The sequence below is a fragment of the Thamnophis sirtalis genome, unplaced genomic scaffold (genome assembly GCF_051295495.1).
Source record: "Thamnophis sirtalis isolate CommonGarterSnake01/CBP01778 unplaced genomic scaffold, rThaSir2_p1.2 scaffold_4, whole genome shotgun sequence".
Lineage (NCBI taxonomy): Eukaryota > Metazoa > Chordata > Lepidosauria > Squamata > Natricidae > Thamnophis > Thamnophis sirtalis.
Window position 1 is genome coordinate 9,569,024 of NW_028261384.1, and position 26,610 is coordinate 9,595,633.

The 26,610-nt window shown below is 43.4% G+C and overlaps 1 protein-coding gene across 8 annotated transcripts in view; it reads right to left on the minus strand.

The window, feature by feature from the left end:
• PRKAG2 (protein kinase AMP-activated non-catalytic subunit gamma 2) overlaps window positions 1-26,610 on the minus strand; it is a 222,275-nt gene that overhangs the window by 124,930 nt on the left and 70,735 nt on the right. For 2 of the 8 annotated variants that reach the window (XM_014076025.2, XM_014076024.2), the window contains exons 2-3: window positions 14,068-14,139; window positions 4,492-4,774 (exon numbers count right to left, since the gene is read on the minus strand). In XM_014076025.2, the coding sequence (XP_013931500.2) occupies window positions 4,492-4,774; window positions 14,068-14,139 (355 nt within the window). Of the gene's footprint in view, window positions 1-4,491; window positions 4,775-14,067; window positions 14,140-16,927; window positions 17,205-26,610 lie in introns of those variants that run through there. The other 6 variants (XM_087712454.1, XM_087712453.1, XR_015696311.1 and 3 more) reach the window with 5 other exon arrangements.

Sequence of the window (26,610 nt, forward strand, 5' to 3'; positions counted from 1 at the left end):
CTCTACTGTTTCCAAAAGCCAATTGTGGGTAGAGATTTCTCTTATTTATCCATGAGAAGCATCTGGGTAATAAACACACATATGGATAAACTAATCTTCAATATTAATTTTACTTAGTGGAATATGATTTTGTGTTCCTATTGGAGATTAATGTACATATTTACAAAGATTCTTGAACAGGGTCTGAAGCAGGGTTGAAATCCAGTTACCTTTGCTACCGGTTCCGTAGCAATGTGAGCCTGCGCATGCGCAGTACCTCCCACGCACGCGCAGAGCGTCAAAAAGATAAAGTAAGCAAACAGCAAGGTGGGGGGGGGAATCTGCTATGCCGCGCAATATAAATCACATGGCGCAGCTGATCATCGGAAAAACTGGTTCACCTGAACAGTTGGCATTTTTTTTACTTCTGGTTTGGACGAACCAGTAGCATTTTTACTACCGGTTCGGGTGAACTGCTCCGAACTGGTAGCATTTCATCCATGGACTGAAGCATCAGCTTGACTTCTGAATCATTAAAGGATAATGAATATGTCTATGGAGATCCTCAATCATCCAGGTCATAATTGTCCCAACGATGCTTTTCCTTTTTTTTCTTTTTAAAGGTTTTTTTTTAAGTAAACATGTTGGACATAGTGCGACATTTCTGGCGTAGTCATTTCCATAGAGTTTTTTGATCTTACAACAATAACAATTTATATCCATTACATAAGTATGTGTAATCAGTCAAATTACCTACCCATTAATCCCTTTTACTATATAGTTACTATCAGTACATATCAGTGGTGGGTTCCGGATCCCGTTGCAACCAATACAGTGCAACAGGGCCTCGCATCCACATGAACACGCGCAACACGCGCATGCATACCTACTGCCTGCGATGCTCCATGTCTTCACAATGCTCCAGCTGCTCGGTGGAGCATCGTACAGGCGCCGTACACTCCATGCGCATGGGTGGCTCCATGAGCGTGGGTTCCTTACCTACAAGTAAGGAACGTGTGGGTGTGGGTAAGCCCTCTGGAGCACCGTACCAGAACAGTACCTGGTGATCTTATACCAGGGCGCACTGGTTGTAACCCACCACTGATACATATACATATCCAATTCCTACCTCTTGTCTAATATTAATACCGTATTTTCCAATTCTTAACTTATCCATGTTTTTCTGTCCCAGCTTTCTGTCCCCTCATTTCTAATCATTGGTAGCATTTGTCCCAGATTTCGTGGCATTCCGTCTCACCCTTGTCTTTGAGCTCTAGAGTCAGCCTGTCCATTTCTGCGCACGTCGGTATCTTCTTTGTTATTTCTTGTTCCAGGAGAAATCTCCTTGTTTTTCCAGTTCCGTGCAAAGACCCAAAGGTGCTTTTTCAAAAGGCAACTGGCCTCTGTTTTTCCTAAGGCAGAACAAAGTCCACTTGCCTTTTCAAAAAGCACCTTTGGGTTAATATTTGTAGCTCAGGGATGAAATGAGGGATTCTGGGTGGTCTCTGAGTATAGGACTAACACTAGAATCAGTGCTTCTCAACCTTGGCCCACCTGAAGATGCATGGACTTCAACTCCCAGAATTCCCCACCCAGGTTGAGAAACACTGCACTAGATGGTGTTTAACTAGTTTGGGTAATGGAATGCCTGCAGTGCTTAGGACTAGCACTGATAAATCTACCTAGTTTGGGTAATGAAATATTGGCAAGCAAACAACCTGGGAGCACCTGGGACCTCTGACATCTGTAGCAAATGCCAAGGAGAACCGGAGTTCTGAATCTCCATGTCATAAGCGTAGCAGTTTAGAAGCCTGAACCTGAGCAACAGAAAACAGGAACATACAAGAAACAGCACCACCTTAAGGGGTAAATCTGAAGAACAGACCCTATTAAACTTCTGTTTGGAGAATTGTCCGTCATTCGGAAGATATGGAAGAAGTCACTTTATAGCCACACTCTTGATCTTGTTTGCAACAATCTATGATATATGTTTACATTTCTACGCTGGTTGGAAGCTGGGAAGTCACCCCTAGGAATTAGTGGCTTTGCAGATTTTAAACTCTTAACTTTCCAAGCCCAACCGGAAGTCACTCCAACTATGTCATCTTCCAATGTTAATCTTCCTTCATACAGTAATATCTCTATCCAGGTATGGGATTCTACCAGTTTGGATCGGTTCAGGCAAACCAGTAGCTCCGACAATCAGCTGGGAGCAAATCGGTTTGCTCCGATGATCAGCTGGGCCCACCCACCCACCCCTGTGCTATACTTATATTCCCTTTTCTTTTTTTCAGTTAAGGGTTTTGTTTTTTTTCATACATGTAACCACAGGTATAACATTACATAGCCAGCACTGTTTTGTGTTGTCCAATATTATATCAGTTCCTCTTATCATCAACACGCAACAATTATTATTTGCTCTTCTGCTTTTCATACACCATATTATACCCCATCCACCGCCATCCTGCTTCCTCTCCCTCTCTCCTCCTCCCTACCTCTTTCCTTCCCTCTGCCATCCCTCTCTTCCCTACTTCCCCTTCCTCTCTCTTTCTCCTGTCTCCTCTTCCCACTCCTTCTCTCTCTCCTACTCTTTTCCTCCCTTCTTCTCCCTCTCTTCCTCCTCTGCTCTCCTTTTCTCTCTTCCACTCTCTCCACTTAGCTTGCATGGTGCATTTCAGCATCTGAGCAAACTTCATTTAATATTGATGATGATGATAATTACATTCCAATAAACATCTTTCATATTGATAATTTCAACATGCATCCTCCTTTTAAAGGTATACATATATAGCAATTCCATTGTTATTGCCCCCTCCCCGAAAACATATTTTTTGGCCAAAGTGTAGGCCGGGTTCAGGTTTCAAGTTATTCTCATAATAATATTACATTCTTACACATCATTACATGCCCCAGATTTTTAAATATCTTCTTGTGGTCTCAGTTATTGCCGTGCCTCAGCTGTTTTGCACCGGGGCTACAGTAGAAGGTAAGTTTTCAAACCAACTGCGTTTGAAAAGTTACATGATCAAAATTCAGGCATTTGGCAAATCAGCAATGCTTTTATAACCACTGCTGCATCTCCAGGATCATATAATCAATATTTGCAACCGTTCCAGCTGGTTTCTGACAAGCAAAGTCAACAGGGGAAGGCAGGTTCACTTAATGACCATGTGATTCACTTAACAATTGCAGTGATTTGCTTAATAACTGTGGCAAAAAAAATGTAAAATTGGACGCAACTCATTTAACAACCGCCTTGCTTAGCAATTGAAATTCTGGTCTTTGTGATAGTCATACGTTGAGGACTAACTGCACTTGCTACCTAGAGGGAAGATGTACTAAGTCTGATCCAGAAATAGCCTGCAGCTATCATAATTAGTAGTCATTATAAACTTCTGGGAAACATTGCTTAATCCATACCACAGCCATTAAGGTCAGACCACTGGATACTACTCAAGGATTGAATAGACCAGAAAGTTCCCAAATTCAATATCACCTCAGCTTTTATATATACTTGTTGGTAAAATTGCAAGATGTAGGAGAAGAAAAGGCAATGCTTGTTGGTGGTGGTGGAGTTAAACATGCCATGAGCTTAGAATTGTTACATCCCTACAATGATCCAATTCCAACCCCTCTTAAATTCTACTGACCCTTATCTGGAGCCAATTTAGTACTGAACTTTAGTTGACTGGAGCCTTTTGTATAGGCTTGAGCAATAAATTTACTGAACCACAATTTAATGTATGGTCCTGGTCCTTTGTACAGAAAGGAGCAGGAGGAGGAGGAAGGAAGGAATAGAAGTTGAAGAGCAAAGTTCCAAGATTGTTTGCAAGAGTCAGCACAGTTTCTTGCATAGGTTGTCCCCAATCACAGCAGAGTGATGCTGGTCCACCTCAACCATTTCGAACACGGACACAAAATGTACATTTCTACAGATGATAAGAGCAGGTTCCCACCCATTATATCAAGAGGCTCAACTTCGGAAGACAAGCTATTGAACAATTGTTCTGCTTTCCTCCTACCTCTTGTCAGTGTATGAGAATTCATGACTTGGGAGAGACATGATAACAAGGTCAGTCAATGAAGAGACATGGCAACTAGATCAGTCAATGAGGGCTGATTGGAAACTGAAACAGTATTTGGTGTGTGAGCAACAAGGAGACAGCAAGGAGCCTGGGCGTGTCTCAGCTGCTCTGTACTATAGCTCTGAGTCTGTGCTGAGCTCTAAACTAGTCTGCTGCTCCAAACTGAAACTGTTCTCTCCTCTGCCTGTGTTTTGCTTGTCTTTACTACCATGTTGGAAAACCTGCTTTTGGTATTGTATATTTACTTCATGTATTATATTATATATATATAAAGAGAAGTTAATGAATCCTGCTGAATCAGTTACCTGAGTGTGCTTTCTGGATGTGATTGCTGCAACAAACTCTGACACCTCTATCTTATTTTCATACAGCAGGCAAAGGAACCAGAGCAAAGCTCTTATGGGAAAAAACAGGATCAATGACTTACTTTTTCTTGATCTGGAGAAGAACTTGATTCCTCCGGGGGAGGTGGAAGGGTTAGAGCCAGAGGAGGAAGAGTCCTTTGAAGACGACCTAAAAATCCCACTGAAGCTCATGCGTCGAGGGGAGCGAGGTGGTGATTCCTGGTACGGGAAGGGAAACACCGTTTTGGGTGAGCCTGGACTATGTTTAGACTTGACAGGAGCAGAAGATGGACTGGAAGGTCGGTTCTGGAACCCCTTTGAGAAGATTCCTTTGGAGGGGCTTCCTGAATTGCAGCTGTCTTCCGTCTGCAAAAAGGGGGGGGGAAGAGTTGAAATATTGGGAATTCATAAAATCATAGAATACATAATCATAAGGCTGGAAGGACCTTGTAGGTCTTCTAGCCCAATCTCCTGCTCAAGGCAGGAGACTTATACTATCCCAGTCAAAAGGTTGCCCAGTCTATTTTTGAAAACATCCAGTAATGGAGCACTCGCAACTCTGAGAGGCAAATTGTTCTACTGATAATTGCTTTTGATGTCAGGAAATTTGTCCTGAACTCTAGGTCAGATCTCTCCTTAATAAGCTTCCATCCATTATTTCTTGTCCTGCCCTCTGGTGCTTTGGAGAATCCCCTCAAATATTGGAAGACAGTTATCATGTCCCCACCACCACCCCAATTCTTCTCTTCGTTATACAATTTAGGCTGTTGACTCTTTATCAGACTTGTTGCTCTTCCCTGCACACTTTCCAGGGTCTCAACTAACACAATTAAAAACCAAATAGCACCTGGTTCTATCTCAGCTTCCAAGTCCAAGATTTTATTAAAGATAAAGATAAAGGTTCCCCTTGCCCATATGTGCTAGTCATTCCTGACTCTAGGGGGCGGTGCTCATCTCCGTTTCAAAGCCGAAGAGCTAGCACTGTTCCAAGATGTCTCCGTGGTCATGTGGCCGGCATGACTAAACACCAAAGGAACGTTGTTACCTTCCCACTAAAGGTTGTTCCTATTTTTCTACTTTCATTTTTTTGCATGCTTTCAAACTGCTAGGTTGGCAGAAGCTGGGACAAGTAATGGGAGCTCACTCCTTATGCGGCACTAAGGATTCGAACTGCCAACTGCAGACTTTTCTGATCGACAAGCTCAGTGTCTTAGCCACTGAGCCACCACGTCCCTCTTTATTACGTACATACAAAAACTACTGTCTTTTAGATAGTGTATGTTGCACTTTTTAAACAGCATTATTTTTCTGTGCAAGGATCTAGTTCTCAACAACTACTGTTCCTGAGAATATAAGAAAAGTTAGAGATACTGGATCAAGAAAGTAACGTGAGATTTGGAAAACCTAAGGCTGCAATATGCATTTTTTTCCCTATAAAAGGAAATCTATAAATGGGAACTATTAAATCAGGGTCAGGAGCCAAAAATAAGCAAAAATCAAAGAGATCTAATGTCTCTTTGCTATCACCACCTTCAGCTTCAACTACAGCTTCAACCTCTGTGTGTGTGTGTTTGTGTGTGTGTGTGTGTGTGTGTGTGTGTGTTTGTACATGTACACATACACACACACACCTACGTAATACAGTATATTCCAGTACACACACACATAAACGCACACACAAAAAACACACAATATTTTTGTGGATTACTCTTTCCCAATATGGAACATCCATAAACTTTGCTGAAATCCACATATCTGGAGGACAGTATACTAAGTTTGTACTTCACTTGTCTTCCAGGACCCCAAGACAGTATGTGTATGTGCACTCACAGACACACAGACACAGACACACACACACACACACATTACCCAGAGGTGGGTGTCACATACTGTAACAACCAGTTCACCCAGAACCGAAAATGTGAGCACATGCGCAGCATTGAAAAACCAGCGATTATATAGGATAGTGCGAGGGCGCATGGGCAGAGCCAGCCGCTAGTTGGAACTACCGGTTCGCGCAAACCGAACCAAACCGGCACTAGCCCACCACTGACCCCACTCTAGCAATTTTCATCCTAGCAGCAAACCTATGAAATACTTTGGGCTTACACTATTGCCTTCAACCAATCCAATAACCTTCCTTGTCTAGAGATGAATTTAAATCTGAGTCTCCTTGGTCCTAGTCCAACATCTTAACTGCTATTCTGACCAGTCATTCCATCCTCCTTCTCTCCAGCTTCTTTTTAAGCAAGTGGGGTCTTTTCAAACTCTGTGGTCTGACTTTGAAAGATGATGAATCGTATTTCCAAAAGAGCTGTAGCTCTGCTGATGAAGGATATATAATCTAGTCAAAGATTGTTTGTAACTCAGGGGCAATAATCTCTCATCCATCTAGCAACATCAAAAAGAGGCCAACCTCCGAAAATAAGCTCTCCCTGAAAATATTGCAACACAGCAGCAGCCATGATGTGACCACGCTCGCTGCCTCCCGCACCACAGAAATAATAAGACCTCCCCCAAAATAAGGCCAAGTGCTTATTTTGGGGGTCAAATAAGAAGATCTTCTCCTATTTGGGGGAAAACATGGTAGTTAGATGCCTATCATGGTTCAGATGTGTAATGTTATTTTAATTTTGTTCTCCACCTAGAATTACTGTTGTGAAATGAGCATTTATATAAGCAGATATAAATAATTTAAATAAAAAAGACAAATTTTAAGACGTCAAAAATAAGTTTCAGCACCAGCACAAAGTAGAATTTAATCCCTGATTAAACACAAGAAATGCAGATGGTTGAGCGCTACACAAAAACGGTTTCCAAATAAAACTTGTGGAAGTAAAAAACAAAACAAAAATCCACCTTCTAAGATTCCCCAGGTAAGAGTGTATTTTGCTTCTTATACAGTGTTTAGGAGAGAAAAACCCCATGCAACATCCACCTTCCAAGTCCTCGGAAAGAAAATGGACAGCCAAAAAGTAAAATTCATTTGAGATCTCATTTGGGCTTTTTTTTCCCCCCTCACAGAAGGACAGATGGATTGGTGGGGTTTAAACGTTGGAAACCTGCCCATTTGACTGAGTTTCAAAGGCTTCGAAAAAAGCCTTGAGCACCATTACCTAAAGATTTGTCATCTAGGATGAATTCATTGAGGGCATCCAAGCATATTTCTCTACAGGACATGCAGCAAGAGCCATTTTTTTGAATGAGAAATTATTTATTGAAGCAAACAAAGCATCTACCATCCTGATCTTTTCATCAACCTCATGGATGCTGCCAGCTGGCCTCCTTTGCGTCAAATACAACAGACATACCTTCTAGGCTGCCCAGCCCCAAAACTGGTTCCAGATAGCTTCAGTTAAGAAACAGTCTCATAATATTAAACATTAATCCATATAATTACCCCTGGGGACATTTTTTTTTAAAAAGTCCAGTCACTCCCAAATTTCAGAGTCCACTAGACACCCCAACCAAAGGCCTGAAGGAAGAACCATGTTCATGCTTGAAGGTAGGAAGAGTTAGGGGCAAAGGGTGCTTGCTCCAGAGGGCAGGCATTGCAATAGAGGAGGCCCCCTTCCAAAGTCCCTCTAGATCAGTGTTTTTCAACCTTGGCCACATGAAGATGTCTGGACTTCAACTCCCAGAATTCCCCAGCCAGCATTCGCTGGCTGGGGAATTCTGGGAGTTGAAGTCCAGACATCTTCATGTGGCCAAGGTTGAAAAACACTGCTCTAGATGACATCCCTTAATTGGCGGAATCTAAAGCAAGTTGTCCAATCATACAGGATAGGGGTCGGCAACCTTAAACACTCAAAGAGCCACAAGGGTCCTAACTGGAAGCTCCCCATTCAATTCGGAAGTTCGGTTTCCCCACCATAGAATCTCCTAGTGCAGAATTCTTCTTCCTAAGACATTAAATGCAGTGGTGGGATTCAGCCAGTTCGCACCTAATCGGGAGAACCAGTTGTTAACTTTCTAAGCAGTTCGGAAAAACGGTTATTGGAAAAAATCTTATTTTGTTTTTTTCCACTTTACAGGGCTCATCCTGTAAGGAAGGCAGGGAGGAAACATTCCGGTGTTGTTTCTAGCCTCATCTTTATTGCCCTGCTTACAGAAACTGCCTCTCCGGTTAACCCTTATCACATTGCAACAGGTAAGGCCAAGCGCCCATCGGCGTGAGTGACATTGAATTGGCCATGCCCTCATGGTCACATGATCACCGAGCCATGCCTACCTAGCTGGTCATTAGGGCAGAGAACTGGTTGTTAAATTATTTGAATCCCACCACTGATTAAACGAGGCAAAAGGTAGAAAAAATTAGCCCATTTCTTATTCACCATTTGTAAATCAAATAGCTTTTTCTAGCCAGAATTTTCTGATTCTAGGACTTGATTAAGTTATTTATTTCCAATTCTTTCTCTCTCTCTCCCTCCATCTCCGCCCCCATCATCTACACCCACACAGAAGAAGATTTCCTTTGCTCAGGATTCTTATCATGTATTTATTCATTTATTTATTAGATTTTTTCTTGCCTTTATTACTTTAGAAGTAACTCAAGTCAGCAAACATACACAACACTCCTTCCTCCTCCTGCCTTCATCACAACAACAACCCTGTAAGGTGAGCTGGACTGAGAGACTTATCATAATTTCATTGCAGTTTGGTGTTTCCTGTGCTTCTCTATATCACTATGCTTTATAGGCAGTTCTCGGCTTACGACCACAATTGGAACTATACCTTCCGCTGCTATGTGGTCATTAAACAAATCATCATTTCACTGAACCTGGATTTTTTGCCATTGTCATTAAGCAAACTTGGCTTTTTCCTACTGACTTTGCTTGTAGGGAGCCAGCTGGGAAGGTCTCAAATGGTGATCATGGGATCCTGGGACGCTGCATCCATTATAAATACACGCTGATTGCCAAGTGCCCGAAATTATCACATGACTACAGGGAAGCTGCAACAGTGATACATGCAAGGACTAGTTGCAAGTAGCTTTTTTCAGTGTAGTCATAACTTTGAACAATCACTGAACAAATGGCCACAAGCTGAGGACTGCCCTAAACACGGTAGATTTAAGAATTACAACATCTATATTACTTTTGGGGCTCAACTCTTGTCCTCTCATTCTAGGAGATGGGGCATCTGTCTATCATGATTCCTTCCTTTCGGATGGAGAGTAGAATATCTATTTGTATTGCTCTTCTTTTAGCATGTGCTGAATCTTTGGGGTGAATCTGGGGGAACTGATAATGCTCTTCTTCACCTCTCTCGCATTCTTCTCTTTTGAGGAAAATACAAACCCACACTTCAATCTCACATCCTTGAATTTTTCTACTTCCCTTGGAAGCAAAAGCACTGGTCTCACTTTAAGAAGCCATCTAGCCAAAAAAATAAAATAAATGTTGTATCTTTCCCAGGACTACCATCCTGTAAGACCCAAACCTACTCCACTGGTGTTATAAGATGTTTCCTAGTATTCTAGAAAAGAAGAAGCAACAGCACAGCATTTATATACCGCTTTGCAGCCCTCTCTAAGTGGTTTATAGCGCTTTCCAGCCCTCTCTAAGTGGTTAACAGAGTCAGCCTCTTGCCCCCAACAATCTAGATCCTCATTTTACCAACCTCGGAAGGATGGAAGGCTGAGTCAATCTTGAGCCAGTCAGGATCGAACTGCCAAATTGCAGGCAGCCAGCATAATTAACTGCAGTACTGCATTCTAACCACTGTGCCACCACGGAATAGAAGACGACCTTGTTCTTTTTCAAATGTTGGGACAATAAGTCAATCCCTTGCTTGTGGCCATTCTGAGCAGCAGAGAAGGGGATTGAGGTCCAAGGCACCTGGAGATAAGGTTTGATGGGCTCTTCCTATACTAAGATGTCCTTCTACAACCTGATGTTTGATATATGGGGTAGCCTACAACTGCCATGTTTCTCAGCACATACGGCTCTTTGAATATTCATCTCCTCTTACAAATTCTTGGTTTGGTCCCAGAAATTTCTGCACAAGTTTTTAAAAGTAAGTTAACCAGGAATAAAGTGACAAAAACATCATGAAGGCCCCCAGCTATTAATTTTCACCGGCAACTACAGGCAAAACCTCATCTGTGCTTGCAGGCTCATCTCATCAGTGACTTCATAATTTTTCCTTTAGCTTTTGATTAGAAAAAAATTAAAGCATTAAACTCCAATCCAAGGGATAAGGCTTTACATCGTAGATAAGAGCACAGAATAGCATCAAGAAGAGAGTGGGTGGAATGCAAACCTTTTAAGGCCCTGGAATGTATTTTGCTTCACACAGTAATCTTTTTTTCTTTTTTCTTTGCTCTCAATTAGACTGTAAAAACCCTAAAATGTCGCACTATGGTAGATGTGAGTCAGCTCCACAGTACTTCAGCCAATTTCAGCTGCTAAATCAATCTACTTGTGAAATCAATGGATCCTGGAAAACATTAACGCCAGACAGAAAAATTGCTCCTGGAATTTTTCTTGAAGCTGTCTCAAGGGGTGTGCGGGTGTGCATATGTATGTATGTATATATATATATGTATATATGTGTATATATATGTATATGTACATGTACAAGTATACACACACACACACACACACACACACACAGTGTGAGCCTGTTCCTACTGTGTGCATGCGCAGAGCTTCCAGAAGGCAAGAACATATATATATGTTCTTGTTCATATCTATCTATCTATCTATCTATCTATCTATCTATCTATCTATCTATCTATCTATCTATCTATCTATCTATATCTATATCTATATCTTATATCCTATATCTATATCCTCTATCTCTATCTCTATCTCTATCTCTATCTCTATCTCTATCTCTATCTCTATCTCTATCTCTATCTCTATCTCTATCTCTATCTCTATCTCTATCTCTATCTCTATCTATCTATCTATCTATCTATCTATCTATCTATCTATCTATCTATCTATCTATCTATCTAATTAGAACATGTTTGCATGGCTTCCTCAGGAGAAATACAGATAGTGACATTTGTTGGGGGACCATTAGCAGAGGTGGGTTCCTACCAGTTCGGACTGGTTTGGCCGAACCAATTCAATTGGTAGTGGTGAAGGCACTGCCATCTTGTTTTTTGCTATGCGCATGCATAGAAGCATTTTTTATTTCTGTGCATGTGCGTGTAGTGCGCATCAAGAATGTGCACCCCAAGCGGGTCCTTGAGCAAACTGGCAGTAAAAGAATCCGGAACCCACCCTTGGAAAAAAGTGACTTATGACTGGTCTTCACACTTACAACTGTTGTAACATCCTCATGGTCACGTGATCAAAATTCAGATGCTTTCCCATTGGAAAGTATTTGTGACAGTTGTTGTGTCCCGGGATCAAGTGATCCCATTTTGCAACTTTCTGAGAAGCAAAGGCAATGGTGAAGCCAGCTTCATCCGATAACCGTGTTGTAGTCATTCACAAAATCAAACTCAACAAATGTTTTCCTTATCGATGGAAATTTTGGGCTACTTGTATTCATTTTCATTTCACAATAATATCACAAAGATCAAAGTTTCATCCAGGTTGGCATTAACGTTCCCACAATGGCTAACCAGATGCCAGGAGAAAAACTGGTTTGAAGAACAGACGCATTCTAATTTTTTGTTTCACCACACCAGAGGTGGTATTCAGCCGGTTCAGACCGGTTCGGGCGAACCAGTAGCATAAATTGTGAGTAATTCAGAGAACCAGTAAAAAGCAGCTCTGACTGGCCCCGCCCTCCTGCCCATCATTCCTATATTCCCTATGTTCCTTTTTTTAGCTCAGCTGATTCGTATGGCAGAGCGGATTGCTGCGCCTCAGCTGAGCTAAAAAAACAGCTTAGCTCACCAGCGCTGACACCAGGGGTGAGTTCTGGCTTTTGTTACTGCCAGTTCGTTCAGGGATACGTGTGCATGCGCAGTAGTAAAAAAATTGATTCTGCGTGTGCGCAGAAGCAAAAAACACCACCTGTGGCGCCTCCAATAGAACCGGTTTGGGGGCGTGGCCCAAGTTACTACCAACTCGCCAAACCGAGCCAAACCATTAGGAACCCACCTCTGCCTGACACCAAGTGTGGTATTTGAGTGCTGCATGTGCGCGTAAAGCTCTCTCTCATAGAACCGCTAGGAAAACATTTGGAATCCCACCGCTACACCACACCCGCTAGAGGAAGGAACAAAAAAACACCCAACAACCATTGGATCAGAATTCATTGACTGATCTGACTTCTCCGTAGCTCCAGTGTGCTATGAGATTGGGACATAACTGGTTGCTTGCTTGCTTCTCCATTTCATTCATTGCAGCTGACCATTATTCTTTTTTTTTTGCTCTTAAATCATTTTCTGCACATAACAAAAATCTCCACTCTACCCCATTATGCGGTCCCAGTGAGTCATAAGAAGCTTCCTTGGGAAGACACTGCTGAGCAACTGGTCAGTAGTTCATGAGATATTTGGAAGGTTATTTGAGAAACTCATTATGGTGAGAAGGATAAATATAGTTCTGGAGAAATGAAAGCCTTTGCTTGTTTTCGGCCTTTCTGATGATACTTAATGAGCAGCTTTTTTAATTGGGTGGCTTTCCTGATGCTGGTGGGGCAAGGAGCTTATGAAATAAAGAACAATGGAAATGGAAAGAGACCCCCCTTCTCTCGCTCCTTCCTTCCCTCCCTTCCTCTCTCTCTTTTCTTTTAAACCACTCTTGACTCCTGGAGACACGTTGAACTACTCCTACTCTCTGCAGTTTTCTTGGCAAAGTTCTTGGGAAGTAGTTGGCCATTGCCTGTTTCCCAGGGCTGAGAGAGAGGGACTGGCCCAAACTCACCCAAATAAATGTTACTTATTTAGCCTTCAATGCATAGCCCTCTTTTAATCTGGAATAGCAGAGTTGGAAGAGACCTTGGAAGTCTTCTAGTCCAACCTCCTGCTCAGGTAGGAAACCCTATAAACAATTTCATCTCTTAAAAACCTCCAGTATTGGAGCATCCACAATTTCTGGAGGCAAGCAGTTCCACTGGTTAATTGGATACTGAGAATGGCACACATAGCCATTAGGTAGCTAGTGGAGAAGGTGACACTCTGTTTCCTTTCTGTGCACTTTTTGCTTCCGTTCTCTCCACCAGTGGGGTTGTAGGTGGTACGCCCCATTATGGGCGTTCTGGTGCCTGCCCGGAGCACCAGGTACATTCAGTACTGTGCTTCGGAGGGCCTGCCCGCCCGTCATCCTTACTTGTATTTGAACTCTACGATGCTTCCGTGTACACACACAGCGCAAACGGTGCCTGCATGACGCCCCACCGAGCAGCTGGAGCATCGTGGAGGCTCGGGGAGGCGTTGCTGGAGAGTAGGATGCATGCCCGCGCTGCATACGTTCATATGGTGGATACTGGGACCCATTGTACCGTACCGGTTGTAATGGGATCCGGAACCCACCACTGCTCTCCACCCTGGTTAATTTAATTTTAAATGTATGATCCTTATTTATTGTGTTGTCATGTTTCACTGTGAATTTTAATTGAAAGTCTGTAGGCTGCCTAGGGTCGTCCCTGGCAAGATGGGCAGCACAGAAGCTTAATAAATAAAGATAAATAACACAACAGTCTTAAGAGTTTATTAATTTGGTTTTCAAAGGGCATTTGAAGGTCCCTACCTTTCGCGGAGCATGTTTCTCAGACCCATCCATGTCCCCATCCAGGAACGGCATGGCAAAGGAACTGAGATCCTAAAACAAACAGAAGTTCAGAAAATTTCATTGAAGCTTGAAAAGCAAACACTCCCTATAATTCACAAATATCCTTAAGCCCCCAAGCTATTTGAGCAGATAAGCCCTGCTCCAAGGTAAGTTTATTTGAATGATATCAAAGCAACAACGAGACTCATTAAAGGACGTGGCAACACGGGATAGATGGGTACAAGGCTGGCCTAGGTCAGTGATGGCGAACCTTTTAGGCAACGCGTGCCCAAACTGCAATGCATGGGCGCAGGCATGTGTGCGCCCTGCGCATGCACTGCAGAGACCCAAAAATCAGCTGGTTGGCAGGAGGCATGCGCACATGCACGGCAGAGAGACCCAAAACAGAGCTCGGAAAAGAGCACATCTGCCCACAGAGAGGGCTCTGTGTGCCACCTCTGCCACGTGTGCCATAGATTCACCACCACTGGCCTAGGTGGTTGCTTCAATACCCAAGATAGAAGTTACAAGAGGTGATTGGAGCTCCGGCTATTTTGTTTTATGTGTGACGGACATAAAAGATAGGTAACAGCCTTTGGGGATATTATCTTGGTTGCCACCTTGACGTTTTGGACCACACCCTGCTAGCTACCCCATATCAAGTGCTTTGGGATCACAGGTTTTACCAGTTTCAACTGGCCAGCCATCAAGGATGATAGAAAGTTGGTTCAACCAGGGAAGGACAGAATAATGGCTCCAAACTAGAAGCTATGCTGTATCAATAACTGATATAAGCAAACAGTAGTAACAGAGTGTACATTCTGGGCATGGTTACTCAGGTGTCCCATTGAGTCCAACAAGGCTTATTCCAAGATAAGTGAGAATCCTGGATCGTGTGGTCTTGTGCACAATCACTCATGCCCTGGTCATTTATCCACTGGATTACTACAACACACTCCACATGAGGGTAGCATTGAAAACTATTTGGAAGCTGTTGTTGTTGTGAGTTGCGAAGTCATGTCCAACCCATTGCAATCCCCAGGACAACGTTTCTCCAGGCCTTCCTGTCCTCTACCATCCTCTGGAGTCCATTTAAGCTCACGCCGACTGCTTCGGTGACTCCATCCAGCCACCTCATTCTCTGTCGTTCCTTCTTTTGCCCTCCACCGTTCCCAGCATGAGGCTCTTCTCCAGTGAGTCCTTCCTCCTCATTAGATGGCCAAAGTATTTGAGTTTCCTCTTCAGGATCTGGCCTTATAAAGAGTCATCAGGGTTGATCTCATCTAGGACTGACCAGTTGGATGGCCCTGCAGTCCAAGGAACTCACATGAGTCTTCTCCAGCACCAGAGTTCAAAGGCCTCCATTCTTTGGTGCTCAGCTTTTCTTATGGTCAAGCTATTGTTGCCATGGTCCAATTCAAGATATTGGTCATTATCTTTAAAGCGCTTCATGGTATGGGAGCAGGGTATCAGAGGAGCCATCTCACTCCAATAGGATTGGCCCACCCAACTTGGTTCCTGCAAAAGAGGATTGCTACAGGCTCTAAGTGTCAAGCAATTTGACTGGCAGGATCCAGAGATGAGCTTTTTCCACCATGGACCCCGCCTTCTGGAATATTCTGCTGCTGGAGATGAACTCTGACCTCACTTTTTTGGTCTCCCGAAAGGGCCTTAAACCCTGGCTTTGCTGGCTGATTTGGGGCCTTCACTAGAGGTGACTAATGGGGTGGAAAGAAGGCCTCAGCCTTGCTCAGATTTTTAGTTTTTAGTTCCTGTTTAAGCATTCCTATTTTTAATTGTTTTTATAATTATCTTTTTATCATTTTGTAAGCTGCCCGGAGTTACTTTAACAATGATATAGATGCCATATTATATAAGAAAGATAGATGTTAGTTGATAGAGAAAGAGAGACAAAGGCATAGACAGACAGATAACCAAATGAAAGACAGAGTCAGAGAGAGAGAGGGAGAGAGAAAGAATAGATAGATAGATAGATAGATAGATAGATAGATAGATAGATAGATAGATAGATAGACAGACAGACAGACAGACAGACATATGAGAGACAGTCAGAAAGAGAGAGAGAGATGATAGAGATAGATAGCCAGATGAGAGACAGAGTGTGAGAGAGCCAGATGAGAGATAGTCAGAAAGAGAGAGATATATATATAATAGATTGATTGATAGATATAGATAGCGATATAGATAGATAGAGTGAGAGAGGATAGATAGATAGATAGATAGATAGATAGATAGATAGATAGATAGATAGATAGATAGAAAGAAATTAGGAGAGTGTGTGAGAGAGAGAATGAGAGAGAGGATAGATAGATAGATAGATAGATAGATAGATGGATGGATGGATGGATGGATGGATGGATGGATGGATGGATGGATGGATGGATAGTTAGATAGATAAGAGACAAAGAGAGGGAGTGTGTGTCTGTGCATGTGCGTGTGCATGTGAGAGAGGGGGGGAGGGAGGGAGGGAGGGAGAGAGAGAGAGAGAGAGATGATAGATAGCCAGATGAGAGAGTGTGTGTGTGAGAGAGTGAGAGAGATGATAGATAGATGGTCAATGAGAGACAGTGAGAGAGAGAGATGATAGATAGATAGATAGATAGATAGATAGATAGATAGATAGATAGATAGATAGAAGATAGATAGATAGATAGATAGATAGATAGATAGATAGATAGATAGATAGATAGATAGATAGATAGATAGATAGATAGATAGACAGATAGATAGATGATAGCTAGAGACAGACAGAGATAGAGACAGAGACAGTGGAAGAAAGACACTGGGTCTGGGGACCCTTTTGGATCGCAGGAGATACCTCCTCAAAGGTCGCTGCTCTTGGAACAAAACCACTTTTGGCCTTAGTGGGAGCAGAAACACACACACTCCTTTTTTCATGCAACATCCGAGCAGGTGATCTAGCCTGCAGTTCTTTGACAGTATGAGGGTTGTGCTTCTCCCTCTTCTCTCGCAGTCTCATGATCTTTAGAGTCCTTGAAGGTTTTATTTCCTGGTGAATAAAGTTCCCCTCAGGAAATTCAACCCTCTACGGGCTGTCTTCTTCCCAACAGAGGAAGGACCACTGCGCTGACAAGGCTTCCCTCCTAACTCTGGCTGGCACCGTTTGGAATCCGTTAGAAAAAGCAGTTGGTTCCTTGCTCTTTATTCTCTTTCCAGAAGGTTCTAGACCAGGGCTTCCCAACCTTGGCAATTGCTTTTTACTGTATCAGGAAACCTAGGTCAGAACACTGTATTGGGGGGCGCCACTGCTTGATTTATTTGCAGGAACCCCATCCTCTTGTTAAGCGAATTAATAATATTTAATAAAGAAAATTAAGATGATGGAAAAGAGGAAACAGGGAGACCCCTGTGCTATAACAACCACGCATCTTTAAACGATAGTTACGCCCATCGACTTATGACCACAGTTGGGCCCTAATTTTATGTTGTTAAGTGAGACATTTGTCAAATGTGCTTTGCTCCATTTTACGACCTTTCTTGCCACAGTTGTTAAATGAATCACTACAGCTATTAAGTTAGTAACAAGGTTGTCAAGAGAAGCTGGCTTCCCCATTGACTTGCTTGTCAAGGAAGGGGAAATCACATGGCCTTAGGACACAGCGACGGTCATAAATAGGAAACAGTTGCCAAGGGTCTGATTTTTGATCACATGATCATGGTGACGCTGCAAAGGTTGTAACTGACTTATGACCGTTTTTGGTCATAAGTCACATTTTTCAGTGCCATTATAACTTTGAACAATGACTAAACGAAAGGTTGTAAGTCGAGGACTAAATGGATAAGAAAAATCACATCTAATGAGACAAAGATGCCCAAGTCATCCTCATTCATTCTTTTTTATCCAATCTTAATTACCATATTTTTCGGACTATAAGATGCACGGGAGTATCAGACGCACCAAGATTTTGAAGAGGTAAAATTTTTAAAAAAAGTTTTTCCACTCTGCAGACCTCCCAAACTCACTACAAACCTCATTTTTTGTGAAAAAAGGGGCATGCAGAGAGTTTGAGAGGCCTGCAAAATGCTCCTGGGGGATGGGGAGGCGAAAAATGAGCAAAAAACCCGGCCCGTTTTTGGTGAAAATGGGCTCATTTTTTTGCCAAAAAGGGGGCATGCTTAGCCTTTAGGAGGCTTGTAGAGTGCTCCTAGGGGCTGGGGAGGGGGCAAAAATGACCAAAAAATGGCCCATTTTTCGCTCGTTCTTGCCCTCCCCAGCCCCCAGGAGCACTTTGCAGGCCTCCCAAACCTTTTGCACTTCAATTTTTATGAAGGGGGCGGGGTTTCAGGAGGTCAAAAATGCTGTATTCAGTGTATAAGATGCACCCAGATTTTCACCCTCTTTTTTTGGGGGGGGGAGGTGTGTCCTATACTCTGAAAAATATGGTATTTTTTAAATAAATAACTCAAGATGGTAAACATTCCGAAATAGTCCTTTCTCCTCCTATTTTCCACACAACTACCCCATGAGGGAGGCTGGGCTGAGAGAGAGTGACTGATTTAAAAGTGCCTCAACTACTTTTCATTCTTGAGATGCAACTGTCTCCTGGTAACTAGCCCAAAGTCAGCCCGCCAGCTTGGGTGCCTAAGACAGGACTAGAACTCACCGTCTCCTGGCTTCTAGCCTGATGCCTAAGTCACTAGACCAAACTAGCTTTCTAATGTTCTACTTCTAGAAAATAAACATCAGTTTAACTTCCTGCTGTTACTAGGTGCTACTTGACGTTTCTGATTAACTTCACTTTTTAATTAAACATTTTCTGCTTTACGTTTCCTCAATTTTTAGTAGCACAGAGGATAAAGCTGTCAGTTTGCACTGAACTCAGACGATTCTTGAGGCTTATTCTGTGCCTGGCCCCGATATGTCATCTGCTTGTCCTCTTCATTTGCCCCACAGCCTCTTATGGCAAAATCTCACTCTGGGATTGAGGATCTTCAGCCTTCGGAAGGTGTCAGTGGCCTCCCGAATGACTAAATGAAAGCTGAGCATGAAATTAGGGATAGACATTTAAAATTAAAAACAGACATCGGGGGACTGCCAGTCGACTGTTCATTTTGCTGTCATTCCCCACCAGACAATGGCGTCATCCCCCACCCACTGCCATCCCAGCATGGCTTTTTCGGCAGCTTCCAAACGGAGTCTTCCGGCAGTGGCCGCTCTGGGCATACGATCTATGGTTGTACGCTCTGCTGGCAGCTGGCCCCAAAACCATAGAGCATACACCCAGAGCGGCCACTGCCGGAAGACTCGGTTTGGAAGCCGCCAAAAAAGCCATGCTGGGATTGAATTGAATTGATTATATTTCTATGCCGCCCTTTTCCCCGAGGGGACTCAGGCCGGCTCACAACTCAAGTCAGGGGGGGTAGAGGATACAAATAGGGCAAAAAAGACATGGCGGTGTTGGTGGTGGCGGCGGCAGCGGAGGTGCTCTGGCTCTGTGGGAAGAGCTGGGCCAGGGCATCGTGAGGCTGGGAGGCCCACAAGTGGGAGCCGAACAGCCGCTCATGCAACCCCCCTCTCCAGCTATGCAGAGCACCATTCACTGGCATTTTGAAGCCTCCAAGCCACAGGAGCCGGGCGGCGGCGAACAGGCGTTCACGCGGCTTGGCGATACCCCTAGGTCAGTGAATGGCACTGTGCCTGGCTGGAAAGGGGGTTTGCCGGGTGGCTGCTCGTGAGTGTGGTCGCTTCATGGCTGTTGTGTTGTGCTGCTGTGACAATGCAACACAGCCATTCGCCCATGAGGCTGTGCCCGGCTCTTTGGGAGTCTGCTCGCAAGAGAGTAGCCACCTGGCAACCCCAAAACAATAAACCTTCCCCTCATAATAAGGCCCAACCCATATTTTGTGGGTAAAAAGAAAATAAGACCCTCTCTTATTTTAGGGGAAACGTGGTAGTGGTTTAATACAGGTAGTCCTCAATTTACGTTCACAACTGAGCTCAAAATTTCCATTGCTAAGCAAAATAGTTATTAAGTGAAAGAAGATCCATTTTATCACATTTCTTGCTATGTTTGCTAAGGGAATCACTACAGTCAAGCTTGGTGGGTGTGGCAGGGGAAAGACATTGCAAAATCCCCATTCCCTCCGGATAAGCTGGGACTCGGGAGGCAGAGAATAGATGGGGCGGGGCCAGCCAGAGGTGGTATTTACCAGTTCTCCGAACTATTCAAAATTTTCACTACCAGTTCTCCAGAACTGGCCAGAACCTGCTGAACACCACTTCTGATCTTAAACTTGCTGAGCCTGAGCAATGCTGGCCTGAGAGAATTGTTGAGTCCTGTACATTTTCTGTGCTATGAATCACCCGTTCTTTTACTTATGTTCTTGCTGTGGAAAGATAACAGCCAAAGGGCAGATAGAGAACACTAAAAGGATTCTTAATGCTGCCGTAGTTCTGTGCGGCATAATGTAATTTCATTTCAGACTGATGGAAGACAGGACGACACAGCTCCTGGCATGTGACTCTCTGTTTATTCAATCCTTCATGCTCAAATGGACCATTTGTCATACAGCAGGCAGGCAGCTTTGGGGTAGAATATTGTTCTGCAATGCCACTGAATGAGAAAAAGAGAGAAAGAGAGCTGGCGTTTCTTTTTTTCCACTGAACCTTTCTTGACCAGGCCCCAGGGGTTTCTCAAGGATGCCTTTGTCCCAATCACCACAGTCCTGGGCACTCTTATCTAAGAACGCACTTCCTTGCACAACCAAATCCCAATTCAAGGGATTCAGATGGCACACTGTTAGGCCTGGAGCAGGGAAGGCAACACCCGTGAAACTGAGGTTGGAAGTGACAGCACTGAATAGTAGCTAAACTACAGAAAAATAGGCCTTTGCATGGTGGGCCCTTAGTCCTCTCTGAGTTCGTTGTTTTCTTGCAGACATTTCATTACCCAACTAGGCAACATCAACAGTGATGGCGGACAAATACTTCTACTGATGTTATCTAACTGCGTCATGATATGTCAGCAAGGGATATCACATCTGCATTGGGCTAGTGTGGTGGGTTGTAGTCTATTCCACGGATGTCAAACTTGCCACATCATATTGCTGTCATGTAATGTTTTGCGATGTTTTTCCCATTCACGGAGCTGGGCATGGTGTGCACGTGATGCCTCCAGCCCGGGGGTCACCAGTTTGACGCCCTTGATCTATTCCTTCAACATATCAGTACAACCTAAAAATGGTCCTCATTCCCCGTAAGCCCTAGGGTAAGGTGACCAGATGTCCTGCTTTTGGCAGGACAGTCACGATTTTTCAAAATTTGTCCCGTGTCCCGCAGCGTGTTCAAAAAGTCCCGATTTTCTAAAAGAAAGAAAAGACTCCGAATCATCAATTTTAAAAAGGACGCCGTTAAAAAAAAGTTTTTATTTCTCTGAAGTGTCATTCCCAATGTGGCCTTTAGAGGGCAGTGGTTTATCTCCCTCCGCTCGGCTCGCTTGCAGCGCCCGACGAGGGGTGTGGCTTCCTCCCCTCCTGTGTGTGCGCGCATCAACACATGATGTTTTGGCGACAAAACATCACGGTGGCCTCGGGCGGGGGGGGCTTTGTGGCGGCGGCGGCAGCGCAGCGAGGAGGCTTGGTCGTCGGAAGCCCCTCAAAAGCACGGAGGAGGAGGAGGCAGCGGCGGCGGCAGGGGTAACGCTTCATGGTTTACAGCCCTCTTTTTATTTTATTTTACAGCTCAGGTGCTCCGAGCCCCCCCCCCCCCATTATTGTGTCCCGCTTTACCCATCTTAAAGTCTGGTCACTTTACCCTAGGGCCGTGATGGTTAACCTTTTTGGTGCCAAGTGCCCAAAGTGCATGAGCACACGAATGAACATGCATGTGCCTCAATCCCCAAATACAATATGACCACCAAGCCACACCCTCAGAACCAGTAGGGAAAATTTTTGACAATTTTCAATTTCCACCAATGGTTTTAAGTCAAGAATTATCTACATCGGTGGTAGTCAACCTGGTCCCTACCGCCCACTAGTGGGCGTTCCAGCTTTCATGGTGGGCGGTAAGTGTTTGCTGTAACTCTGCTTTATAAATTTTATAAAGTAAAGTTACTTCCCTACTTTATAAATCACCCTTACAGTGGAACCGGTGGGCTGTTAGAAAATTTTACTACTAACAGAGATACAAAAGTGGACGGTAGGTATAAAAAGGTTGACTACCCCTGATCTACACTCAAAAGCTGAGGACAGCATCTTTTCTATCAGGCAAATAAAAGTTAACAGCGCCTCCTTGTGCCTGGATAATTTGACAGTCATTTTATACCTGCTCCTCTAAACAGCTGGAATCTTCTCAATTGCCTAAAATGGGTTTAGAAAGAGATTTCTTTAACAGATTAACAAAGTTAGAAGGGAACTTATAGATCATCTAGTCCAGCCCCCCTCTCCCTTAACTCCTGCTCTTTAACTACTGGGGAATGCTCTGTAGTTGCATCCCTTGAGGAAAGTTTTGAGGATGACTTATTTTTTTAAATGATATATCTTCTATAAAAAGGGGAAAAAAGCCTCCTTTAATGGAGCTTGACTTCTGCTGATTTATGGACACATCCAGGATTCTTGGCAATAAGAGAGAAGGAGTTTGCTGCATCCTGTGTTGATATTGGAATTATAAACAAGTCTTGCATTTTTAAAAATAGGAAACTAGGCTAGAGGTATGATGTAGCTGCAGTTTGATGTAGCAGTGCTGGCCTGTAAACCAGGAGATGGTGAGTTCTAGTCCCACCTTAGTCGGGAAATGCGGCTGTATAAATTTGGGCCAATCATCAGGAGACTGTGAGTTCTAGTCCCATTTTAGCCATGAAAGTCAACTGTGCGACCTTGGAATAGTCGCTTTCTCACCATTTCACGGGATTATTGTTGTGGGGATAATAGGAGGATGGAGGAATATTACCCTGTTTCCCCAAAAATAAGACCCAATCAGAAAATAAACCCTAGTATCAATTCCTAAAGTTGTCATGGTGAGGGGGTAGGAGCGCATTCCATGCAAACTTTCAGCTAGAATTGGATCTCAGATTACTGCAGCAGGCTTGGGAGGGGTGCACCTCATTGGGGAATGTGATTTATGACACAGACTGAGGGGATGGAAGGAACAAGGGTAAAGTTCAGCTATAATTCAAACAAAGCTCAGATCTGACTGCGTAAAGGCCTTGCCTAATGATGCTCCTAATAAATGACTGGTTTTGTATTGAAACCTGGCTCGATACTCATGAATCAATTATGGAATTTTTAGGAAACCTGACACCTAGCATGATTTTTCAGGATGCTTGTAATATAAACCCTATCCCCAAAATAAGCCTCAGTTAAGATCATCAGCCAGACAGAAGCAATTAGTACTGTTTTTCCCCCAAATAAGACCTAACAGAAAATAAGCCCTAATGCATATTTTGGAGCAAAAAAATAATATAAGGCCTGGTCTTATTTTGGGGAAAACACAGCATGTATATTTGCCACCTTGGATTATAAGGCAGGATTTTAAAAAATCCAATATATAAATGGAAGTATGGAACCTAATGGAATTTTTATATTTTTTTAGTGGTGGGTCCCTGCATGTAAATCTTGGAAACGAAACAGCCATTTCTCAACCCCGTCTGTTGCCTGGATGAGTCGGTCTGTTCCTCAACTGTTTCAGCCAGTGGGAAAGTATACCTCGAAAACAAAAAAGGATAAAACTGTGCAGAGTCTCCTCAGTGCATACAAGCCTCATGGCTTCACTTCTGTCTCACAGCAATGAAGGAGACAGCTGTTCTTACTGCTGACTTCCCACATGCTTTTTGGTTAATTGCCATCAATAATTCCCAGGCGTGAAAGCGATCAAGCTTTGCACAAAGACATTAAAGTCTCAGTCTTATTATTGCTGTTGTTACTATTATTCATTGTCACGGTGCATTCAATCCCTAAATAGTATCCGAAGGTTCGATCTGTTTTATCGCACACCAACGGGGATGTAGGAAGTGATTGCTGTTTTCGCAGACCAAGCTAGAGCGGATGGGAAAACATAATTAGGCTTTGGCCTCAGTTACTGAGAAATAATCGTTTATCCTGTATGTACTGGGATGCTCAGCAACCATGGTACTTCACACAGAGAAAAAAACCCGAATCACGATGCTAAAATCTTTGTTTCTCATTCTAATTTCTAGCAGACAAACCAGAGGTAGATTGCTACCAGTTCGCACTGGTTCGGGGGAACTGGTAGTGAAAATTGCGATTGGGTTGCCAAACTGGTAGGGCTGGCTGGCTGGCCACGCCCCTGGTTCCCCGGTCTCTGGCATTTTTTTACTCCTTTTTAAATGTTCTGCGCATGTGCAGAACATTTTTAGCAACTGCGCATAGTGTGTGCAAAACGGTGTGCACAGCGAATCAGCAGTAACGCCGGGAGCAACCCATTCCTGAGACGAACTAATCTCCTGGAAATGGGAGCTAAAAAGCATAAAAGGCATCAGTATCATGACAGCTGGATTTCTGTTTGGATTTGCAGAAGCTTAGCAGAAAGGTCCCTGGGAAATCACTCGATGGAAGACCACAAGGAAATCCTGGGATTGTAGGCTAATTTGTGAAATTAAAAATGTCAAACATCCAGAAGCAGAAATTGAGCCAAATCAGTTTGCAATTTGGTCAGGTCAGCTTGTATCTGCTTCAAAACTTATTCAGAAATTCTCTGGGTGTCTCGTAAGCACAGCAATTCATTTTGCTTTTATTAACTGAATATCCAAAATGCTTAAGAAAAATAAACAATGCAGAACTTTGCAAGGAAAGGAGGAACAAACAACTGTCAGCTTATGGTTGAGTCCTATCGACTTGACATCTGTAGCATAACATCTATTGCTCAGAGTTACTTCTCAATTCTACTACAGGTAGCCCTTGACTTATTATCCTTTTAACACAGGTTCAAAATTACAACATTTCTGGGAAAAGTGATTTGCAACCAGTTCTTGCACTGTTACAGCATCCCTGAAGTTATGCGATCAAAGTTTAAGCACTTGGCAACTTGCATGTATTCACAATGAATGCATGTACAACAGATGTGATGCATTTAATGACCGCATCACTCCCCAATGGATGTTCAGGTCCCAATTGTGATTGGAAGTCAAGGACTGCTATAAAAAAGTGCCATATACAGTATTTCTTGCTGGAGGACAGACAAGGTCTTGGCAATGGTTAGAAAAGAAAAAAACCGCAACCCATCAGAGATCGTGGCACAACAAAACTGCGCTCGACTAAGCCGCGCCCGATTAAACCGCGTCGCTGACGTCATAAGATAGGGAGGGAATAGGAACTTTGCAGTAACCTTCCCAGGAGTGGGGAGGGAGTGGGCATAGCTGGGTTTCTGCTGAACAATCGGCTGAACCGGTAGTGGAAGTCAGGCCTGGGTCACAGAACCGGCAGCGGTCCAGGCCTGACACCCTCCCGAACTGGTTCCCTTGCCACTGCTGGAACGCCGCCACTTTGGATTTTAGCAACTGCGCATGCGCAGTTCAATTTAAATTGCTCTCTGTATGCGCGCAGAATAATTTATACTGAGCAGTGCGCACATTGCGCGTGCATTGCGAACCGGTAGTAAAACTGGCAACAACCCACCCCTGGAATGGGGATTTTGCGGTATCTTTCCCCTGCCACGCCCACCAAGCCACACCCACAGAATCTGTATTTTAAAAATTGAATCCCACCACTTCAACCCCTCCAATGCCTTTAAGCGCTAAGAAATCTCCACTTATTTCTAATACATAAATAAGCAAACCAACCCCTGGGATTATACTCTTTCTGAAATTCCCAGTAGATAACCATCAATCCACTGCATAATTTAGCATCCATTCTAAAAAGGAGCAAAAAACATAAAGCTTCCAAGATAACGCAAAAACGAAACCAGCAATGGAAAAAAGTGTCTCCGTCCAGCTGTATGTTGTCACAATATCATCCTCTGTCTCATGGTCAATACTTGGTCAATGTGTCCTTCGGGCCTCAGGAACCCAAAACAAAAGGAAAAAGGAAATATTCCCAGAGAAACCCATCACAGATTTCTCTTCCAGCAAAGATCAAGAGCCCCAACAAGATGGAATTCATCACACCACAAGATAAATCATTTCCCTAGAAGGAAGCTTGAAGATTTATTTAGTTCATTAGTTCAACCCTAGATATTCATTTATGAGTTCAGGATCTGTAGAAACATCCTCAAATGGGCTAAATAAAATTACCCATCCATTAGAAAGGAAATAATACAATCAGAAGCAGATTCCAATGAATGGAGATGATATATTAACCTTTCATGTATTCGAATTGGAAATCTGCTTTCCTACTGATTATTATAGTCTCAGCTTAACAGACAGTTGGAATGCTTTTCCGAATAGCATCTTTAAAAACACCCCCCCCAGCCCTCCCCAAAAGACTTTAGTCGCTTCTGAGGATAAACTTAGACCTTTAAATAGTAGCTACTACCCTATAAAACCCTTTCTCCAGAGCCTGTCTGTTTACTAAATGGGTTTAAAGTTT